At 38.0% G+C, this 19631-nt stretch overlaps 1 protein-coding gene across 5 annotated transcripts in view; it reads left to right on the forward strand.

The window, feature by feature from the left end:
* Tshr (thyroid stimulating hormone receptor) overlaps positions 1-19631 on the forward strand; it is a 157158-nt gene that overhangs the window by 117283 nt on the left and 20244 nt on the right. For all 5 annotated transcript variants that reach the window (XM_013517233.1, XM_013517232.1, XM_005390232.2 and 2 more), the window contains 2 exons: positions 27-95; positions 12011-12088. In XM_013517233.1, coding sequence (XP_013372687.1) covers positions 27-95; positions 12011-12088 — 147 coding nt within the window. The remainder of the gene's footprint in view (positions 1-26; positions 96-12010; positions 12089-19631) is intronic.

The raw sequence follows: 19631 nt of genomic DNA on the forward strand, positions 1-19631 counted from the left end.
TCTCTCTCTGTCTATCTTGGTTATAGGAAACTATACAACAATGGCTTTACTTCAGTCCAAGGACATGCCTTCAATGGAACAAAGTTGGATGCTGTGTAAGTCAAGGGTAGTCACGGAAACTATGATCCTGCCCACACACTTCCTGAAGAGTTAGAGTATCATGCTCTCAGTTGTCTTGTTGAGGTGGAATGGGGCATCATTAGGATTGATTTCAGTCATTTTTTAAAATATATAATTATAGGGGAAGTTATAAAGGTGTCTGTATAGTTGTATGAATTCTTATCAATCAGGTTTATTTACAAAACTAAAAAGACCCTCTTTCCATCTTAATTTTATCCTACTGATTATTCTCACACAATCCTTCATTTACTTCTTACCATAATTATCAAACACCTACAGGGTGCTAGGAACTGTACTGTCCACTGGCATTGCAAAGATAAATAAAAGCAGTGTGCTCCCTGCCCACAGTGAACATGAAACTCTTATAGTCAACTCAAGGGTAGCAATATCAAAGATCAAATGGCATTGTGGAGACATGTAAATCCAATTCAAAATATGTACCATAAAATAACCAAATGCTAAATATCCAAGAACCTCCTTGCAGAGAGACATAAGCATGATTTTCTCTGGATTTATTTTACCTCCTGGTTTTTTAATTGTTAACATTAAAATTTAATATTACATGAATCTCACCAAATATTTTCCTCTTTGATTCAACTGTTCTGAGAAAGCCATGACCCTTAGGGAAATGGTCTTCCTAATTCAAAATTTCTATAGAGTATTGGAACCTCCTAAAGTAAGATACTTTGTAGATACTTAAGGTGTACAAATTTTAGACTATGGTGCTCTTCTAGGTGTTGGGGGTCATCAAGAGGTTGAGACTGAGACAACAGAGAACCACATTCATGAGGATAGGGGTAGCAGTATTAAAGAAACTGTCAAGCAGGGAGATCAGAGCTCAGAACACAGCTCCTAAGTCACTGTGTCCTGCTCATTCTTGCTTGAACCAACACTGTTTTCTACAGGCTGGTTGAGCAAAAGGATCTAAAACATTGACTAGATGGCAATTCATTCCTCAAAATTTTATAAGCAAAGGATTTTTAAGCCCAAGAATATGAGCTATGCTTCAAATTATTTGCTTCTTTATCTTGTCATATTTAGTTATTAGAAAGTATGGTCCTCAAACCTTCTCAGTTATTTCTACAGTGCAGAGATTTAGAATATAAAATATAGGTAATACACAGCAGTGGTTTTAAATATGGCCAGAAAAAAATAAATAAAATAAAATAAAAAATAAATATGGCCAGAATTTGAAACCACCTGAGGAGTTTTGAATGCACTTCTGGCTAGGTTTTGCCGCCAGATTTTTTTTTTTTGTACTGGGAATTGAACTCAGGGCCGCATGCCTGCCAGGTAGGCACTGTGCCACTGAGCTATATCCCCAGCCCACCATCAGACATTGTGGATGTCACCAGGGCAGTGGCTTTCCAGGTGAGTCCAAGGTGATATAGAACCAAAGTTAAGAACCATTTCTGTGGATTATGTTCTCAATCATCTTATCCAATTTTCCTATTTCACATAAGAAGGGAATAAAACCCAAGGAGGACACATATATTTTTAATGTGGCTTTTGAAATTTGATGGAACATTCTAGTGCCTGAGCCAATGCAGAGACCTAGATCCCAGCATTATTTTCCCCTGCTCTCTCCTGTAATTCATCACTGGTGATTTATCTGCCACAACCAAAGCATGAACACCCAGCTCCTCCAGCTATTGCTCCGTGTTTTTTAGACCTGGAGAATATGTAGGCTCCTTAGCTCAGTCCATCGCAAATATGAAATACTGAAGTTAAAATAGCTGGCACCTACAAAGAACAAGGTTACGTAGGAGAAAGAATTCAACTCAAAACTCCAGAACATAGCAAGAGTTTGGACAACAATCACACCAAGTGTCATTGGTCAGTGTGAATCTGACTATCAGTGCTGAAAGGCACCCATTCAGTGAGCTTCCAATGGAAGTTGGGGTGGGACAACTTGAGGAAAAGTCTGGAATGGTAAATGTTATCAAATTTTAAAATCGAGGTTGAAGTTAGGCCATGTATATTGACCACTGGCTTCAAAACATCTTACTACTGACCATTGCTGATCTCCTGGTCATTTTAAGAGAACTCTGCAAAGAATTCAAGGGCTTTCTCAGGAGGGTTGTTCTATAATCAGGAGATTTTGCTGTGCTAAGTGGATCTCAGTGTAGACCTAGCAGCCTGTATAGTTTTGGCCATAAAGTTAGAATACCAAAAGGGTTTAGAGACGTTTCCTACTGAAGAGATGGAAAAACTAACAAGAGAACAATAAACCTCCCAGCTCTTCCCCCAATTTCATGATAAAAGAATAAATTGGGGGAGAGGAAGCACTTCCCAAATTATGTTCCTTGAACTCCCTTTCCAGGGTAAGTCAATGAGTGTTACTTTAAAGAAGAAACTCATGATCTTATAAGAGTCATCAAAGTACATAGATGGAACTTTTGGGTCTTACAGGACAATCTGAATTCAATGTCCAAGAAAGAGCTATGCAGTATGTGGAGCTTCTGAGATAACTCTTGGTTTTACTAGCATTGCTTCTGGCATCATGTCGCACAGAACATTTCTGGGGGCACAATTACTTCTAGGAGCAAGAGAGAAAAAGAGTTATTTCCTGGTCTCAATACAGAATATTCAACCTCAGGTCACCAAAATGTGAGGAGATTTTTTTTCTTTATCAACAGCCAAATTCTGCAGCAGCCATCAAGGATAGATATTCTATTTAATTCAACTCTGACACTATCTACCTAAAGGTATTGTCATATCCTGCAGATTAAGTATCCCCCAGACCACACCCACTTCCGATGCAATTCATAAGCCCCTGTTTATGACCTGTGTTTCTGTCCAATCAGGAACACACTGGAGGTGTCAACTCTTTTCCATTTAACTAATTTGCTAGATCAATACACATAGCTTAGGGAAAAACTTTATTTATGTAATATTGAAAGACCATAAAGGTGATGATGTATAAGCCAAAGTACATGAGAAGAAGTACAAAACTTTCATCCCTTCTCTGGGCATGCTACTCTCCAGGAACTTCCATATTATCAGGTATCCAGAAACTCAATAAAACCATGTGCTTGCAGGGGATGGGGTGGTGGGGGCAGGGTATGGAGGATTCAGTCATAGGCACGACTGATTACACCATTGGCCATTGGCGACCAACGCAATCATCTTCAGTTGCTCTTTTCTCTTCCAGAGGTTGGGATGATGGTACAAAGTTAGAAGTCTTGACCCTCTAATAATGCCATGATCTTTCTGGTGACCAGCCCCTGTCCTGAAGCCAGTCACCAGTCAGCATGCAAAAGATACTCATTACTCAGGAGATTCTAAGAATTTTAGGTGCTGTATGCTGCAAAACAGAGATCAAGACCAATGTCATACTACTGAAAAAGAATCTTTTAATACAGCATCTTGTTGGGAGGCAGGTAAATTTAACAAGGTGTGCTCTAGAGGCAACATGCAGAGAGGACTGTAACTGGTAAACGTTTCAGGTTATCTGACACTCTTGTGAAATTAAACCTAGGAAGAGGGTATGCAGAGGGATTCAGTCTTCCCAGTAGGTTTCTCCTCAGATCATATTATGAGCTCTGTAAGAGTGTTGGCTAGTAGACTGACAATGAATTTTAATTCACTGGTGCCTTTATTTACAATCTGTTTTAGCCACCAGAACTACCCCTTGAAACACAGGGAAGAAATCAGTGTACCATTTTCAATATTCTCAACCTTGTGTTAAATATTAGAATTACTTGAGTCAAAAAAAGTGACAGGGCTGTGGACATAGTTCAGTGGTAAAAGCACTTGCCTGGCAAGCACAAGGTCATGGGTTCAATTCCCAGTACCAAAAAAAAGGGACAAATATTTCTCAGTTAACAATCCCTCGTTTCCTGATTTTTAAAAGTCCAGATTAGGGATCAGCAATCTTTCTGGAAAAGGCCCAGAGAGCAAATATTTTGGGCTTTGTGGAAGAAATGGTCTCAGGTCCACCACTCAACTCCACTGCTGTAGTACAAAAGTGGCAATAGTCAATACAGAAACAAACGAATGTGGCTGTTTCAGTAAAACCTTATTTACAAGAACTAGTAAAAGGCAGTGTTTGACTGGAGAGTAATAGTTCACAGATCTCTGGTCTAGGTGAAGGCATTCTGTGAAGATGACCATTGTATGGTCAATTATGCCATCTGCCTCTCAATTCCCAATAAAAATTAAAGGACAACCATGAAATAAGAAATATCTGAGGGCTGGAGGGGAAGCTCAGTGGTAGACCAGTTACCTAACGTGCACTGGCTTCAATGCCTAACACCACACAAAAAAATTATCTGGATAAAAAATATTTCAGGGTTAGAAAATTCAGATCAAATTGTAACAGGAAACAAAGATCTCTTTCTTCAGTATTGTGAATGCAGTTAATCATGACTCTACCCTAATTTCTGATTCCTGGTTGACAGGAACTTCTTCTGTCCTTGATTTAACCACATCAATAAAAGGTACCCTATAGATCAGTATGCAATAAGGCTGATGGTCATTATGAGAAGCCCCACAACTGGAGGAAGACAAGGATTGGATTGTATGTAAAGGAGATAGAGGTCAGGTTTCCATAGTAATAATAAAATAGCATTCGCTTTGTTTTGAACATAAGGCTGCTGCTTCTGCTCTTAATGCTTTTTGTGATCTCAAAGTAAAGTAAACCCACAAACGTTCTGTAGTTATCCTAATAGGGTTCAAGGATGGTACGAAGGAACAGCAATTTGGTAATTTAGCCAGAAGTATTCAGATATTTGTTTTACTGGGTATGGTGGTATACACTTGTGATCCCAGCTACTCAGAAGGCTGAGATAAGAGAATCACCTGTTAAAGCCAGCCTGGGCAACTTAGTGAGACTCTGTCTCAAAATAATTTATATGCATATATATTATGTGTATTATTATATATATTATATGTTGTATATATTATATGTTACATGTTATATGTTGTAATTTGATTTGGATGTGTCACCCAAAAGAAGAAATCATTCTTTATGATCTACCCCTTGCCAATTTGCTGAGATTAGCAGGTTTGACCTCATTTACACCCATATTTAGTGTAACTGAGTAATACTATTGCAGCCAAATTGGACAAATTCCAGGCTAAGTACAAGCACTGATGCCTCAGCAGCAATTGAGTAATTAGTTAGAAATTTGTGAAAATCATGAGACATATAAAAGGCCATGATCCTGTGATTTCAGATGGAGCCAAGCACACTGTCATCACTCAGATGTGAAATTAATACAAGCATCCTTGCTCAACAGAAGTTGAACTGCACTTCACCGCAAATTAAACCACACATTGATTCTGAAACCTTCTCTTCATCCTCTCTCCACAGTCTGCATGGAGTTGTCTTGCTTTTCACAAAATGCCAAGAACCTAGAAAGACACTAATCATCAGAAACAAAAAACTCATCATAAATTAACATGGTAATTAGCATCACACAGTAACTGAGTCAAGGTAAATCACCACAGCTTGGAGCACTGGAAAAAGATGACGATAGAGAAGCTTACAGGATTAAGCAGGCTATTATTTCTCATGGGATAAGTATTTGAACAGCTTGTAGGATATTCTCCAAGACTGGCCTTTCCCTCTGTCTATTTCTTTCTTGAGCATTTTCTCACCTGCTAAGTTTATAAACAGGTGTCCTGAATTCTGCAACCAAATGGATTCCCATGGAGTAATTCAGCTTCTCTTCAGACCCATGTGAGAGCTTGGCAGAGGATTCCTATAATTTTCTGAATAACCAGAACTATGGGAAAGAAACACAGTTCCTGACAGAAGTGCTTCCTTGTGAGCCTCACAACATAACCAGATGCCAACCCAAATTTACTCTTAAAGGATAGTGGAGCAGCAGGCTGAAATGCCATCTTGGAGCTGAAACATATCCTTAAACCCCTCAGGGAATAACTCCTCAGCAGCAGCAGCAAATTTCCTTACCACAGTATTACATGCCTCCCTTTGACATTGTTCACTTCCTTGTAAACATGGCATAGAGTGTGCCTCTGTCTTTGAATTACCCTGCAACTAAGCTTTCATTTATTCATTCGGTAGTCTTTATTGAATTTCTCTTGACTGAGTTCAACAGAAATGGTACACACATCAGTGTGTGCACACTCACATACACATACACATGGTACACATTGACTGCTTGTCAGTTGAATATTTTTCCCAGCTCATTCTGGGAAAAATGACCACTTTAACCTTTCTGACTACAATGTTCTTCCCTTAGTATTATGAGATGCACAATCTTAACTCAGAGCATGGCCTCTTTAACCCTTATGAGGAAAATCCTGTCTCTTTTCTAGACAAACTTCATCACTTTGAACAGGTTCTCAAAGAAGCATAGCCCCTCCAACAATGAAGATGCATTGAACTCACATTTATATAGCAGCATCCATGTTTACTCTTAAAGGAAATGTCAGTTCTGTCCACATAAGTTCTTCCCTTTATTTACATTTAGAAATCTTGACTTTGAAGAAATCTTTCCTTTTACCCTTTCATACACTTTTTTCTACACTCTTTTAAGTTCATTTATGTTCATCTCCTTGCAGTGAATAGTTTAAGTTACATTCCCCTACAAAATAATGGTCTAGACTAGGAGACTAGGTTTTCTTTCTTTCTTTCTTTTTTTTTTTTTTTGGTTCTGGGAATTGAACTCAGGACCTTGCACTTGGCAGGCAGGCACTTATGTCACTGAGCTCTATCCCTGGCCCTAGACTAGGTTTTCATGAGCATTTGTGGTTGATTTATCCAAGCAGATTCACAGAATATGTACTCCCAAAGAATAAGGATAGGTCATAGTCAAGGAATCAGTTTAACTAGACTGACATCCCCAGAAAATGTTAGGTCATAATGAGACTGATTTAAGCACCTTTTTTCTTGGAAGTTAAGCCTTCTGCATCTATATTTTCTCACCCAATTCCTAGCTCCAGATGGGTGGTGGAAGGAGAAATCTGAACTCAAAGTTAAAAGGTAAATGAAACAGCCCTCAAAATTATAAAAGCCAGAGTGATTTCCTTTTTAAGCACTTAATTATCTCTAACAGGTTAAGCACCTAAACAACTGTGCTGGTTTTTGAAAACACAGCCTCCTGCAAGGTCAGTTCACCTCTGTTCAAGTTGGCTGCACCTTCTCTTCCTCCCCTTCTCCCTTCCTGGACTCTGGCTGGCTTTCCCAGTTTGAAGTCTTCTGCAGTGTTTCTGGTAAACTGCAAGGCTTATCAACCAGTCTCCTCATCCTCAAGGGTATATCAAATATCAAATGAAAACACACCAGAGTTGGACTAGCAATAATTTGGTCCTATAATAATTTTTAATGATTAGAGCAAGCCGACTTTCACTTGCAGGAGTTGGAGATGAAGAGGAAAAATTGTGATGAACTCACAGCTCTTTATTTGGTTTTCAAGGGTCTGGGAACAGAATGTGATATGTAAGCTGCATATTCCAAAGAATACAAAAAGAGCTGCAAGCCAATGTGGCCTGTCACAAAGATGACTTGTGCTGAGCTTAGTCATCTTTTTACAAAATTGTTCTGTTCAAGATTTTTCTGTCCAATTGTTGTCTCAAAGGTGGCTCTTGAGAATTCCAGCTGTCAAAGGATCTTCATGAGCCTAATGGGTTGAAAGAATCAAATGATACAGACTGTGATTGGAGCCTTACATGACAACAGTCCATTGGGGAAGCACTGATTGGATGATTGGGCATCTTAGTGAGTCTTTGAACTTACATGAGATTGACTATCTCTGAGTTGGACTTTAACAATGCCTTGTGCTATAGCTCGGACCTGGAATGTGCCCTCAAAGGTTTATGTGTTAAAGGTTTGGCCCCCAGCTTCATGCTGCTAGGGGTTGGTGAAACCTTTAGGAGGTAAGATCTGGTACAAGGAGGTTAGCTCACTGGATGTGTGTCCTTGAAGAGGATATTGGGACCTCAAGCACTTCTTACTCTCTCTCTTTGGTATTCCCAGCCATGTGAGGTAAGCAGCTTCCTCAGCTAGTGTATGCTTCTGCCATAATGTACTGCTTCACCACAGGCCCAAAAGCAGTGGAACCAAAGGACCAAGGATGAAGTCCTCCAAAACTGTGAGCCAAAATAAACCTTTCCTCTTTTTAAATTGATTATCTCAAGTGTTTTATGACAATAACAAAAGCTAACTAATGCATCTTGGAAGCTGAGCGTCTAGCCACTACCTGAAGGGGCAATGTCTCGACCAACCCCTTAAAGGCCAGTTGCTTCAATAATCACTGCCATCAGGATGGCCATGATTGGCAAATCGGCCACACCATGTGCTAAGTCTTCTGTTGTTTCATTCTGTTATTAAAACCATCATGTGAATCTTTCTCAGAGCTTGACAATGCCTACCTCACTATCTCAGAGGAAAGAAATATTCATTTATATGTGTTCTCATTCACAATTTCCACCCATGAAATAGTGATGGAAGTACTGAACTTGGCACAGGTTTGCAGCGGTGAAAAAAATGGAACATTCATCTTGCTTTGGAAGACAGTAAACAAGAAAAAAAAAAACCAAGTCATTACAAATTTTGACAATTCCATTAATGAAATAAAGATCATAAGGAAAGAAACTGGTAATGGCTGTTTTAGATTAAGTAGTTGTCAATCTCTATTTTAAAAAAATTTAAACACATAAAAATGTATGCCAATTTGTAAGATCTTGGCACTTCTCATGTGCAGTCCTAGTACTTCTCTTTTTGTTCATCCTTCATCTTACCCATAAGGGGAAGTTAAACATCTAGCATTGGTGGTTGATAAATTCTTGTTATGCCCACACCTGCAGCAAAATCCCACCTGGGCACAACTAACCAGGGACTGTTCCTCTGCGAGGGCTCTGGAAAATCCTTACTCACACTATTATTAAACATCATCCATAAGAATTTTCTATCCTAAGGCAGGTATGGTGGCACACACCTGTAATGCCTGCACTCTGGGAGGCTGAAGTAGGAGAATAGCATGTTTGAGCCCTGCCTGGGCAGTTTAGTAAGTCTTTGTCTCATTTTTTAAAAATAATAGTAAAAAGGTCTGGGAATGTAGTTCAGTGTGAAAAGCCTGAGTTTATTTACCAGCACTGGGAGGGGGAGAAGGAGAGAGGTAGAGAGAGAGAGAGAGAGAGAGAGAGAGAGAGAGAGAGAGAGAGAAAGAGAGAGAGAGAGAGAGAGAAGTAGGAGAGGGAGAAAGGAAAAAAAATGAAAGAATTTACAATCTGAAGGTCAAACTCCCTTAATATTGAAGTATGAGCAACATGTACAGTGACTGGTTTATATTTTAAAATTTTATTACAGTGAAAGGTGCATCACCCCCCTCAAAATACTCCCCCTTGCTTTGAACACACTTATCTCATCATTCTTGCCACTTTCTGAAGCAATTCTGGAAGTTCTCTTTCAATAGTGCCTTTATGACATGTGATTTTAAAAACACAGCAAATGTGATTGCCAAGTACCATTCAACAGAAAGACAGCCTCATAAAAATGTTACAGTATAAAACTAAAATCAAAATAGAGGGGCTGGGGATTTAGCTCAGCAGCACAGTTCCTGCCTGGCAAGTGTGAGGTTGTGAGTTCGATTCCTGGTACCGGAAAAAAAAAAAAAATAAAAAATAAATAAATAAAATAAAATAAAAATAGATGAAGATCTAAATATTAAAACAGAAACACTAAATCTGCTGGCAGATAGCATAGGTAGAACTCTTGAAGACACTGTTATAGGCAAAGACTTCATGAACAAAACCCCGACTCCACAGGAAATATTACAAATAATGAAGAATTGGGATCTCATCTCTTTAAAAGCTTTTGCACAGCAAGAGAAACCACCAACCGAGTGAAAACACAACCCACAGAGTGGGAAAATAATTTTAGCGAGCTGTTCCTCAAAGGACTAATATCTAGAATATATAAAGAACTTAAAAAAATCAGACCCTCATGTGGAAAAGTAGAAACAGCAAATGAATATATGAAAAAATGTTCATCACTGATCATTCAAGAGATACAAATATAAACAACACTGAGATATCATCTCACTCCAGAAAGAATGGCTATTATCAAGAAATCAACCAATAACAAATGCTGGCAGGTCTATGTGAATAAAAGAACCTTCTCCACTGTTGGTGGGAGAGTAGACTGGTACAACCACTGTGGAAATCAGTATGTAAATTCCTCAAAAAATCACTTGACCCAGCTATTCTCCTTGTTGATATCTTCCTGAAAGAATTAAAAAGCACTGTACCACACCAATATATGCACACCCATGTATATAGCAGCATAGTCTGTAATAGCTAAATTTTGAAAACAGCCCAAGTGCCCATCAACTGAAGAATGGATAAAGAAGAAGTGTTTTTTAATGCAATGGAGTACTACTCTGCCATAAAGAAAGATAAACTTGAGGCATTTCCAGGTAAAGGGGTGCACCTTGAGACCATACTCTTAACCGAAATAAATCAGACACACATGTTCAAATATCACCTGATTTCTCTTGTGTGAGCAACCAAAAGTGAAAGTAAGGATCAAAATATATAACAGACATTGTGAAAAAGGAAAAAAGTTTCAAATGGGAAGGGAAATTAGGGAGGGGGGAAGGGGAAAGGAAGGAAGGGAAAAGAAAAAGAAGAGAATGAAAGGAAGAAATGGAAACAAAGCTTACATAAATAAGGAAGGGAAGAAGGGTTGAGGGAGGGGAAGGAAATGGGAAAAGAAGAATCACGATATACCATGTACAGGTACAAATTCCATATGATGAATGTTATCTTTATGTAAACCTAAAATGCACCAATAAAACTAATTTTAAAAACATTACAGTGTATCTTTGACCACCTTATTCACCAGATCTGGCACAATCTGACTTCTAGCTGTTTCCCAGTTACAATGACTGTGAAAGGTAAAGCACTTTAAATCAATGTGGGACAGGGCTAGGGATTTAGCTCAGCCGCACAGCAGCAGCCTGGCAAGCACGAGGTTGTGAGTTCAATTCCCGGTACCAGAAAACAAACAAACAAACAAAAAAGGTAAATCAATGTGGGACACTAAAGCAACCACAAAAGTGCAACTAAAGACATTATCAAAAAAGAATTTCCAGAATTGTTTCAGAAAGTGACAAAAATAAGTGTGTTCAAAGCAAAAAGGGGTGTTGTTTTGAGAGGAATTAATGGCAATGTCATTTATTGTAATAAAATCATTAAAATTTAAACATTCACAGCACTTTTGATTGCAGCAATTAAAGCTTTATTTGTGTCTAATCAGACCGCCTTAGGATCTCTGTTGTATTCATTTTGCATCACCCATGGTGCTTAAATGACTAAGTATGCTGTGAGGTTGTTGTCGCTGTTTGTTTTGTGGTGCTATGGATCCAACCCCTCCCTGCACATGCAGGCAAACCCTCTACCCCTAAGCCACATCCTTGGTCTGTGAATTATCTTTAATATGTAAATTGGGATCATCTATAGCAAATGTATGTGTACTCTGTTTATCTTTAGATAATTTTGTCCTCTTAAAAAACTGTATGGGGGGTGCCTTTTCAAAATCCTTGGAAATTCTTATCCACATAGATGAAATTTTGTTCCCAAACTACTTTGTAACTTAAGGTGCTTCAAAAATATAAAACTCTCAAATGTCCAAAGTGTTTTCGAAATGGAAACCATCAAACCAATGTACCCATCAAATCCTTTCCACTGCTAATCTTCTTTGCCTGAACATTTCCTCTCACTACCAAAAGTAGTGTTGTCAGACGCAACACAGACCATTCAACTTAATTCGAATCTCAAATAAAAACCAGGTAACTCTCTGATGTGAAAACATTTCAAAAGTTGCATGGGGAATACTTACACTAAAATAGATTATAATAATTATAATCTCTTTTCCTCTCTCTCTCTCTCTCTCTCTCACTGTTTTTTTTTTTTTTAGTTACCTAAACAAGAATAGATACCTGACAGTTATTGACAAAGATGCATTCGGAGGAGTATACAGTGGACCAACCCTACTGTGAGTAAAACATAAAAGAGAATATTTTTGTGTTTGTTTTTTGTTTTTCATTTTTTTTTTACATATTTTGTAATAGAAGAGGAATGAAGAAGAGAAGCTGATATTCAAGAGTAGAGAATGTTGTCATCTTAGGTAAAAACTTTGCTAATATTTTCTGCCTGGATGTTCAAAGTACTTCTTGGAAGGAAGTTCTTGTTCTTTGAGACTCAGAAGACTCCAAGCCATAGCAGGTCCTTCTGATGCCTGGTCAGGGAGCCACCTAGCATGGATGTTGATGGCTGTTTCTATTCATGGAGTGGTAACTGTATGCAAAATTATGAGATATTCAAATACCAGAAGGCACTTTAGTCTTTGCCTAGAAAATACCCTGCATGTGTACTTCACAATACCTGGCAAACACAGTGATACCTTGATTCATAGTGGGAAGAAGCCAAGATTAAATGCATTTTTAAATCAGCTAAAAACATTTATTTTATCAGTGATAAAGTTCTGTCAATTGTTTCTCTCTAGCCATTTTTTTCCCCTGTATCAAGGAATGAACCCAGGGTCTTTACACTGAATTACATCCCCAGCCCTTTTATTTTTTGACACACGGTCTCACTAAGATTCCCAAGCTAGACTCAAACTTGCAATCCCCCTGCCTCAACCTTCTACAGTGCTGGCAGTACAAGTGTGTGCCACCACATTGGGATCCCTCCAGTCTCTTTATTAGTGCCACCATCTTCTCCATTCCCTTGGTTCTGCCCTAGTTTAGAATCTATCATTGAGCATCTAGCCTAGTCCTTGCCAAAGTGCAACACAGCACCAAGATGTGAGAGACCATTCCTTAAGAAAAAGGAATTGTTTATATTTTTGTTTTTAAATAAAAACAAATTAAGATTTATTAATATGTTGTATGCAGATGATTTTGGCCCTCAGGTGTCAGGTAGAGAATAGATGAATACTTAGAGAAAACTAGAGGATCCACAGTGCTAAGTTCTTGGCACCTTCACTATTTCACATTTAGCAATTTTACCTCACTTTTAGATTAAATGTAACCAGTCAAGTGGTTTGTGGCCCTATTCTCTTAAAAAGTGCTGTAGCAGGTGAGGAGTCACTGGTAACTCATAACAAATATTTAAATGCATTATGCTCTTTTTTTTTTTTTTTTTACAAAAGATCAGACAGAGGGGAAATGTGTTAACTTTTTCTGTGATGTCTCCATCAGTATTTCATTTGAATCTAGAAGTCATTTTTATCTGCATTCTCAAGGTAAAGGTGATAGTTCCACAATGAATGAGGCAAGTTCTTGCTTTTCTAAAGAAAGTCATACTGGAGTAACGCTTGAGAAACAGGTATCTGGAAATATTCACATATTTTGTGATTTTCCTGTTTTAATGGTAAAATGCCACACAAATTCTTTTAAAAAAAATCAGATATATAATTTAACTTTTAAAATCCATTAAACTGTTTGTATTTGCTCAGTGGTAACCCCCTACACACACACACATCTCCCATCAAACTGAAATGTTGAAGCCTATGTGGTTGGGGTAGAATGTCAACTTGACTGACTCTGGGATCCACCACGGACATTGTGGGAGCACACTGCTAAGTGGGTCATGCAGGCAGGGCCTTGGGGTGTATATCTGGCTCTTTGCCTCTTCCACTCTGGCACTGTTCCTTGTTCTGTTTTGTGATTGCCATGAACTAAGCAGCTTTATTGCCCAACACACTTCACCATAATGTCTCTGCCTTGAGCCATGTCTTTACCATTCACCATAATATCTCTGTATTTTTACAGAGGTTCATAGCTAAGAGTTTGCCTTGAGTCTCAGAAGGGAGTTGGACTTTTGAAAAATGCTGATATTAGTGAGAGTTTGGGGAAAGGATTATGGCATTTCAGGCTATACTTAGGATAGTTATGTTAGGCAGACAATGGACTGAAGCATAGTTATATTATGTTAGTACAACAATGGACTGAAACAATAAGCAAATTAAACATCTCCTTCTTTAAATTATGGGTGTTGTGTATTGTGTCTCAGGGACCAGCAAGCTAGTGCCAAAGAAGTGGGATTGTTGCTATGATTGTACCTGACCCAATGCATGGCAAGCTCAAGGGTGCAACAGTGTCAACCTTCCATTTGAAAGGAGTATCCCTGGAACTCCCTGCTCAAGAAAAACTGTGTAGGAAATTGGTTACCTGGGATTCACTTCACCATGCTTAGCAAGTCAAGCACTTCAAAGCTGCTATAGCCATGTTCCAAGAGCATCTGGCTATTTCTTTTTCTGGGAGCAGACCTTGACATTGGTCATGTAATGCTAATTTTACCAGCATGCAGAATGCAAGAGTTGTGGGGTCAGGAAGACTTCCACCAAGATTTCAAAGGAAGGCCTACAAAGCCAGGCAAGGAGCCTCCAACAGTAGTTTGTGAAGTGGTGGGAATGAAGCCAAACTTACTGTGGAAGCCCAGGAAGTTGGAGCTGCCCAGAAACATAGCATGTCTGTTAAGAAAAGCTGTAAAGCACAAAATGAGGCAGCCAAAAGAGGGGCTGCAATCAATAATAGCATAGGGATGGGGCTGATCAGGCCCTTGGAAACCCATATGTCACCCCCATGTTCCCCAAAAGCCAGATATAGAGCTACATGATTTAATGTTTGCTCTGCTGGGTTCCAGTCTAGCTTTGATCCAATTTTTTTATCCCTCTATTTGTCCCTTTTATTATGGAAATGTTTACCTTTTGTCATTGTACCTTGGGATTGTGTAATTTATTTTTTTATTTTTACAGAGGTTCATAGCTAAGAGTTTGCCTTGAGTCTCAGGACTTGGACTTTTGAAAAACACTGAAATTAGTGAGAGTTTGGAGAAGGGGTTATGGCATTTCAGCCTGTACTTAGGATGTTATGTTAGGCAGAATTATGAAGTTGCTATTTTATTTATTTATTTATTTAGTCTTTTTGAGACAGGGTCTTGCTATGCAATTCAGGCTGGCCTTGAGCTCATTTTGTATCCCAGGCTGGTCTCAAACTCACAACTATCTTCCTGCCTCAGCCTTCCAAGGGCTGGGATTACAGGTATACGCCACCATACCTGGCACTGTTGTTTTTATTTAGAGATTAATCATGGTTTAAGGAAACATATTTTGATAGCAAGTTGACAGGTGCTGGGATGTCGTGGTAGCAGTGGAGTTTCAATTTGATTGGCTTTAGGATCCACCCCAGGGGATTGGTAGAAGACACTTCCAGGTATATACGAGTGGGTCATGGAGGCATGGAATTATGATCTATATCTTTGTTCCTCACCTCTTCCACTCTGGTACTGTTCCACTGCTCTGCTTTTCTACTACCATGAAATAAACAATTTTGCTCTGCCATATCCCTCTGCCATGAGGTTTCTTCCTTGGAGTCAGATTATTATGGGTTGAAAACATGAGCAAATTAAGTCTCTCCTCCTTTACACTGAGGGTATAGGGTATTATGTCTAATCAGAAAGTTGACTAACACAACATCTCAATGTCTAGCATCTTAGAATGTGGCTCTATTTGGAGATAAAATCTTTAAAGAGGTAATTCAATTAAAATAAGGTCATTAGGCTGTACCCTAATCAAATCTTACTAGTGTTCTAAAAGAAGAGGACATTAGAACATAAAGAGAGATACCAGACAGGCAAATGCATAAAGGAAAATCCATGTGAGGAGAAGGTAGTCATATATATGTAAGGCAAGGAAAGGGGCTTCAGAAGAAACCAAATTTGCTCATGCCTTGATCTAAGAATTGCAGCATCCAGAATAATAAGAAAATAAATTTTTGTTGCTTAAGATGCCAAATCTGCAGTAGTTTTTATGATAATCATTATGGTTTATAACTAGATATCTCCCAAGAGCCTCATACACTCACAGGTGGGGCTTTTAGAAGATAATCGGATTATGGGGAATTAGAAGGTAAAGTCTGGTCAGAAGTGGCAGGTCACTGAGAGTATAGCCTGGAAGGGTTTATCTCCCTCCTTGGTTCTTCCCTTGATCTGTCTCTGCTTCCCATTTGTCATGCATGAGCAGCTCTCTGCAGCTCTCCTCCACCATGTCCCCCTGCCATGCTGACCTGCCTTGCAGCCAACCAACTATGGACTGAAACCTCAACAAATTGTGAGCCAAAATAAACCTCTTTCCTTAAATTGTAGGTGTCAGGTATTGTGTCTCTGCAACAGAGAAGGGAAAATGGGCACATTTTGTTTTTTCTCATAGTTCATTGTTAATTTATAGAAATTATATGTCAATTTTGTCATCTCACAATTTTACTGAATTCATTTATTAGTTCTAATAGGTTTTGGGTGGAGTCTTAGGGTATATAAAATCACATCATCTGCAGAGACCATATTTTATTTCCTGTCCTATTTTAATGCCCCCCTTCTCCTCCTCCTCCTCCTACTGCTCCTTCTTCTTCTCTTTCTCTTTTTCTGTACTGGGGAATGAATGTAGGGTCTTTATACTGAGCTACATCTCCAGCCACTTTGTATATTTTATTTTGAGACAGGCTCTCACAAACTTGCCTAGGCTGGGTTCAAACTTATGATGCTCCTCTCTCAGCCTCCCAGAGTGCTGAGATTACAAACAAACCCAGCTCATTTTATTTCTCTTGCTTACCCAATTTTTCTGAGTAGGAATTTCTGTACTACATTGGCTATAAGTGAGAACATGGAAAACAGACACAAGAACAAAAAAGAGAGAAAGTAACAGAGACAAGGGAAGGAACTAAAAATTTCTAAAGTTATAAGAAATATCTTTCACATAAATGAAAGAATTCCTTTTACAGAAATATTCAGAAAATAAGAGACTTTGGAAATAAAAAATATGATAGCCATAGCAAAAAAAAAAAAGCAAATTTTGTTTTAAAAGATAAAGTGGAAAACATATCCCAGAGCTAGAAAAATGTAGAATAGAGAGAAGAGAAGAGAAGAAAACTAGAAGTCCAAGCCAGGTAGTCAAATACCTAATTAACAAAAGTTTTAGGAAGAAAAGCAAATACCATAAAAGAAAACAGTAGGAGATGATTTCTCATAAATGAAGAAAATGAGTTTTCAAAATAAAATAAAAACCTACAAAGGACATATATGACTGAAAAACAGAAAGCATGAAGGTACATGATGAGACACGAACATACTGGAATAAAAAGAATGACCTAAAAGTTTCTACAGAGAAAAATCATGTTACTTGTGAAGACTAAAGAATCGGAATGGCATCAGTCTTCTTGGCAGTGACATGGAAAGGAGATGGTAGAGAACATCCTTCAGATTTGGAGAAAAAGTGATTTCCAAACTATTGGTCAGTATGATCATGAATTATGTTATGGCAACTTGACATGTATAAGTATGGCCTGGCAGATCAGTAAACTGGGTGTGTCTGTGGAGTTTTGACACAGAAGCCAAGAACTGAGAAGGGAAGACCCATAACCAACAGGCTTGTAGGCTGGAGGGACAAAAAAGGTGAAGAAGAAAGAAGTTTTTCATTTTCCTTTTTAGAGAAGCCTGGGTATCACCACGACCATTGGGCATTTGTCTCCAGTTCCTTCAGGCTTCCAATGCAGACTCTTGGTCTTCCAACATAGACCCTTCAGTTTTCTGACACAGACTCACACCAGAGTTTACAATGGGCTTCAGGACCTCAACCTTTGACTGGATCCAGCACACATGTGGCCATTTTGTATTCTTCTACCCCTGATTTCACAGGTAGCCATTGTGAGCCTGCATTGTAAATCCTTTATATAAATGCATATAATCTCTTCCTCTAATGAACTTTAACTGATGCATCAATATGATAAGAAAATACATTTTGGGACATTAAGATTCTAGGAACATAATTTTTTATTCACCCTTCCTTGAAGCGTAACCAAACAGGAGAAGAATAAGGAATTAAAAGACAGTGATTACCATGAGAAAGAAGCTAATGGAACTCTCAAGATCCCCAAAAGGAAGGTCCTAAACTACAGCATCAGAACTGAAGGATAAAGGGCTCCAGAAAGGTCTTTTAGAAACAAAAGGAGATTAACAAATTTTGTGACAGGGTTAACTATGTGGCAAGACTAATTTTAGAAGTATTTTACAAACCTTTGAAGGTGTGTGAAGACTTAACATTAGATCTATTCAAAGCAAGTTGTGTAAACAAAACAGAGGCAAAGAAGCAGACAGACATGTCATGCAGAAAAAAAAATTACTCTAGAAAGTCAATCAAATCATAATATAGAGAAATGTAATGATGGAAATGTTGAATGTGGGTTTTACCAAATAAGTCCTAAAATTATTTTACAGACTGGAAGGGTTTCAGGAGAGTGAATGTGTGTGGGTGAAGGTTATGGAAGAGAGTTAAATTCTCACCTTCTATAGTGGAAAGTCAGTGGGTGAAATGTTTACAATAAAATGGCCAAAGTTGAAACAGATTGTTTCTGAGACCTCAAAAACCAGATGGCAAGGAGGCACAGGACAGAGTCTGCTGTTTGTGCTATCAAGCCTCTGATGTAATTTACCTTTTAAGAAATAAATCTATGAATTATATGGGTAAAATTAAAATTAAATTTGAAAAAAAAAGCCACAAAGTATAGAAAGAGAAATCAATGAGATGTCCATGTTTGAGTGATTGGTAGGAGGAAAGTGTAAAAAAAAAAAAAAAACAGAGTCCAGTCACATTCTTCAAATTCCAAGCACAGCTGTTGTCTTAAAATGCTTTTGCGAACTAATCATGCATGGCCTATGACATCTACTTAATTCTTGAACTTTTGTCAAAATGTTCATTACTTTATTTCCCACAAATCTTATAATAATTTCATTTTAAGATGCCAGAAGAAATGATCTGTGTCTCAAAGTTTTGTATTACCCACCCCCTCAAAAAAGAAAAAAGCAAGTACCCAATGCATAGTTGATGAATTGCAATTGAATTATCAAAAGGTCCTGGTTTGGTTGTCTTTTGGTGTAAAAATCAAATTCGGAAAATCTGAAATCCTACCTAAAGAAAAGAGAATTTTTTGCTCTGTGTACTTCTGCCTCACAAACGTTTCTGTAAAAGAACATAATTATCTCTAACAGTCAACAAAAACAATCAAATTTCCCCACTTAGTCTATCACCTTTTTGCTAGGTCATTTCTCAAAAGAGAATCTAATTTAAAACAGGTACATCTTGAACAAGATCTTTTTAATAGTTTTTGTGATTTCAAAGAGGGAGCTTTTAAATTAAGCTTAAGAATTTACTTACTGATTTTTCTAATCAAGATATGCAATTTCATTTTCCATTTTCATACTAATTTTGATTATCTTGTTTTCTTTTCATTTTATTTTGAAAGCGAAAATCTTGATGTCTATAATGCCAAAGAAAAGAACACACTGAAATGCAATGCTTTCCATAATAACCAGCATTCTTTAAATTCCAAATTATGCAACTCATTTAGCATACTGATGAAAATTACTATAATGTAGTGTAATAGTTTGAATTACTATTATAAGTACCTTTTAAGAAGATAGAATCTTTGTGATAATATCCTTGAGTTTGCATTACACATATCAAGAAAAACAAATTTTAAAAA

This window comes from Chinchilla lanigera, unplaced genomic scaffold (genome assembly GCF_000276665.1).
Source record: "Chinchilla lanigera isolate Chin_1 unplaced genomic scaffold, ChiLan1.0 scaffold00037, whole genome shotgun sequence".
Lineage (NCBI taxonomy): Eukaryota > Metazoa > Chordata > Mammalia > Rodentia > Chinchillidae > Chinchilla > Chinchilla lanigera.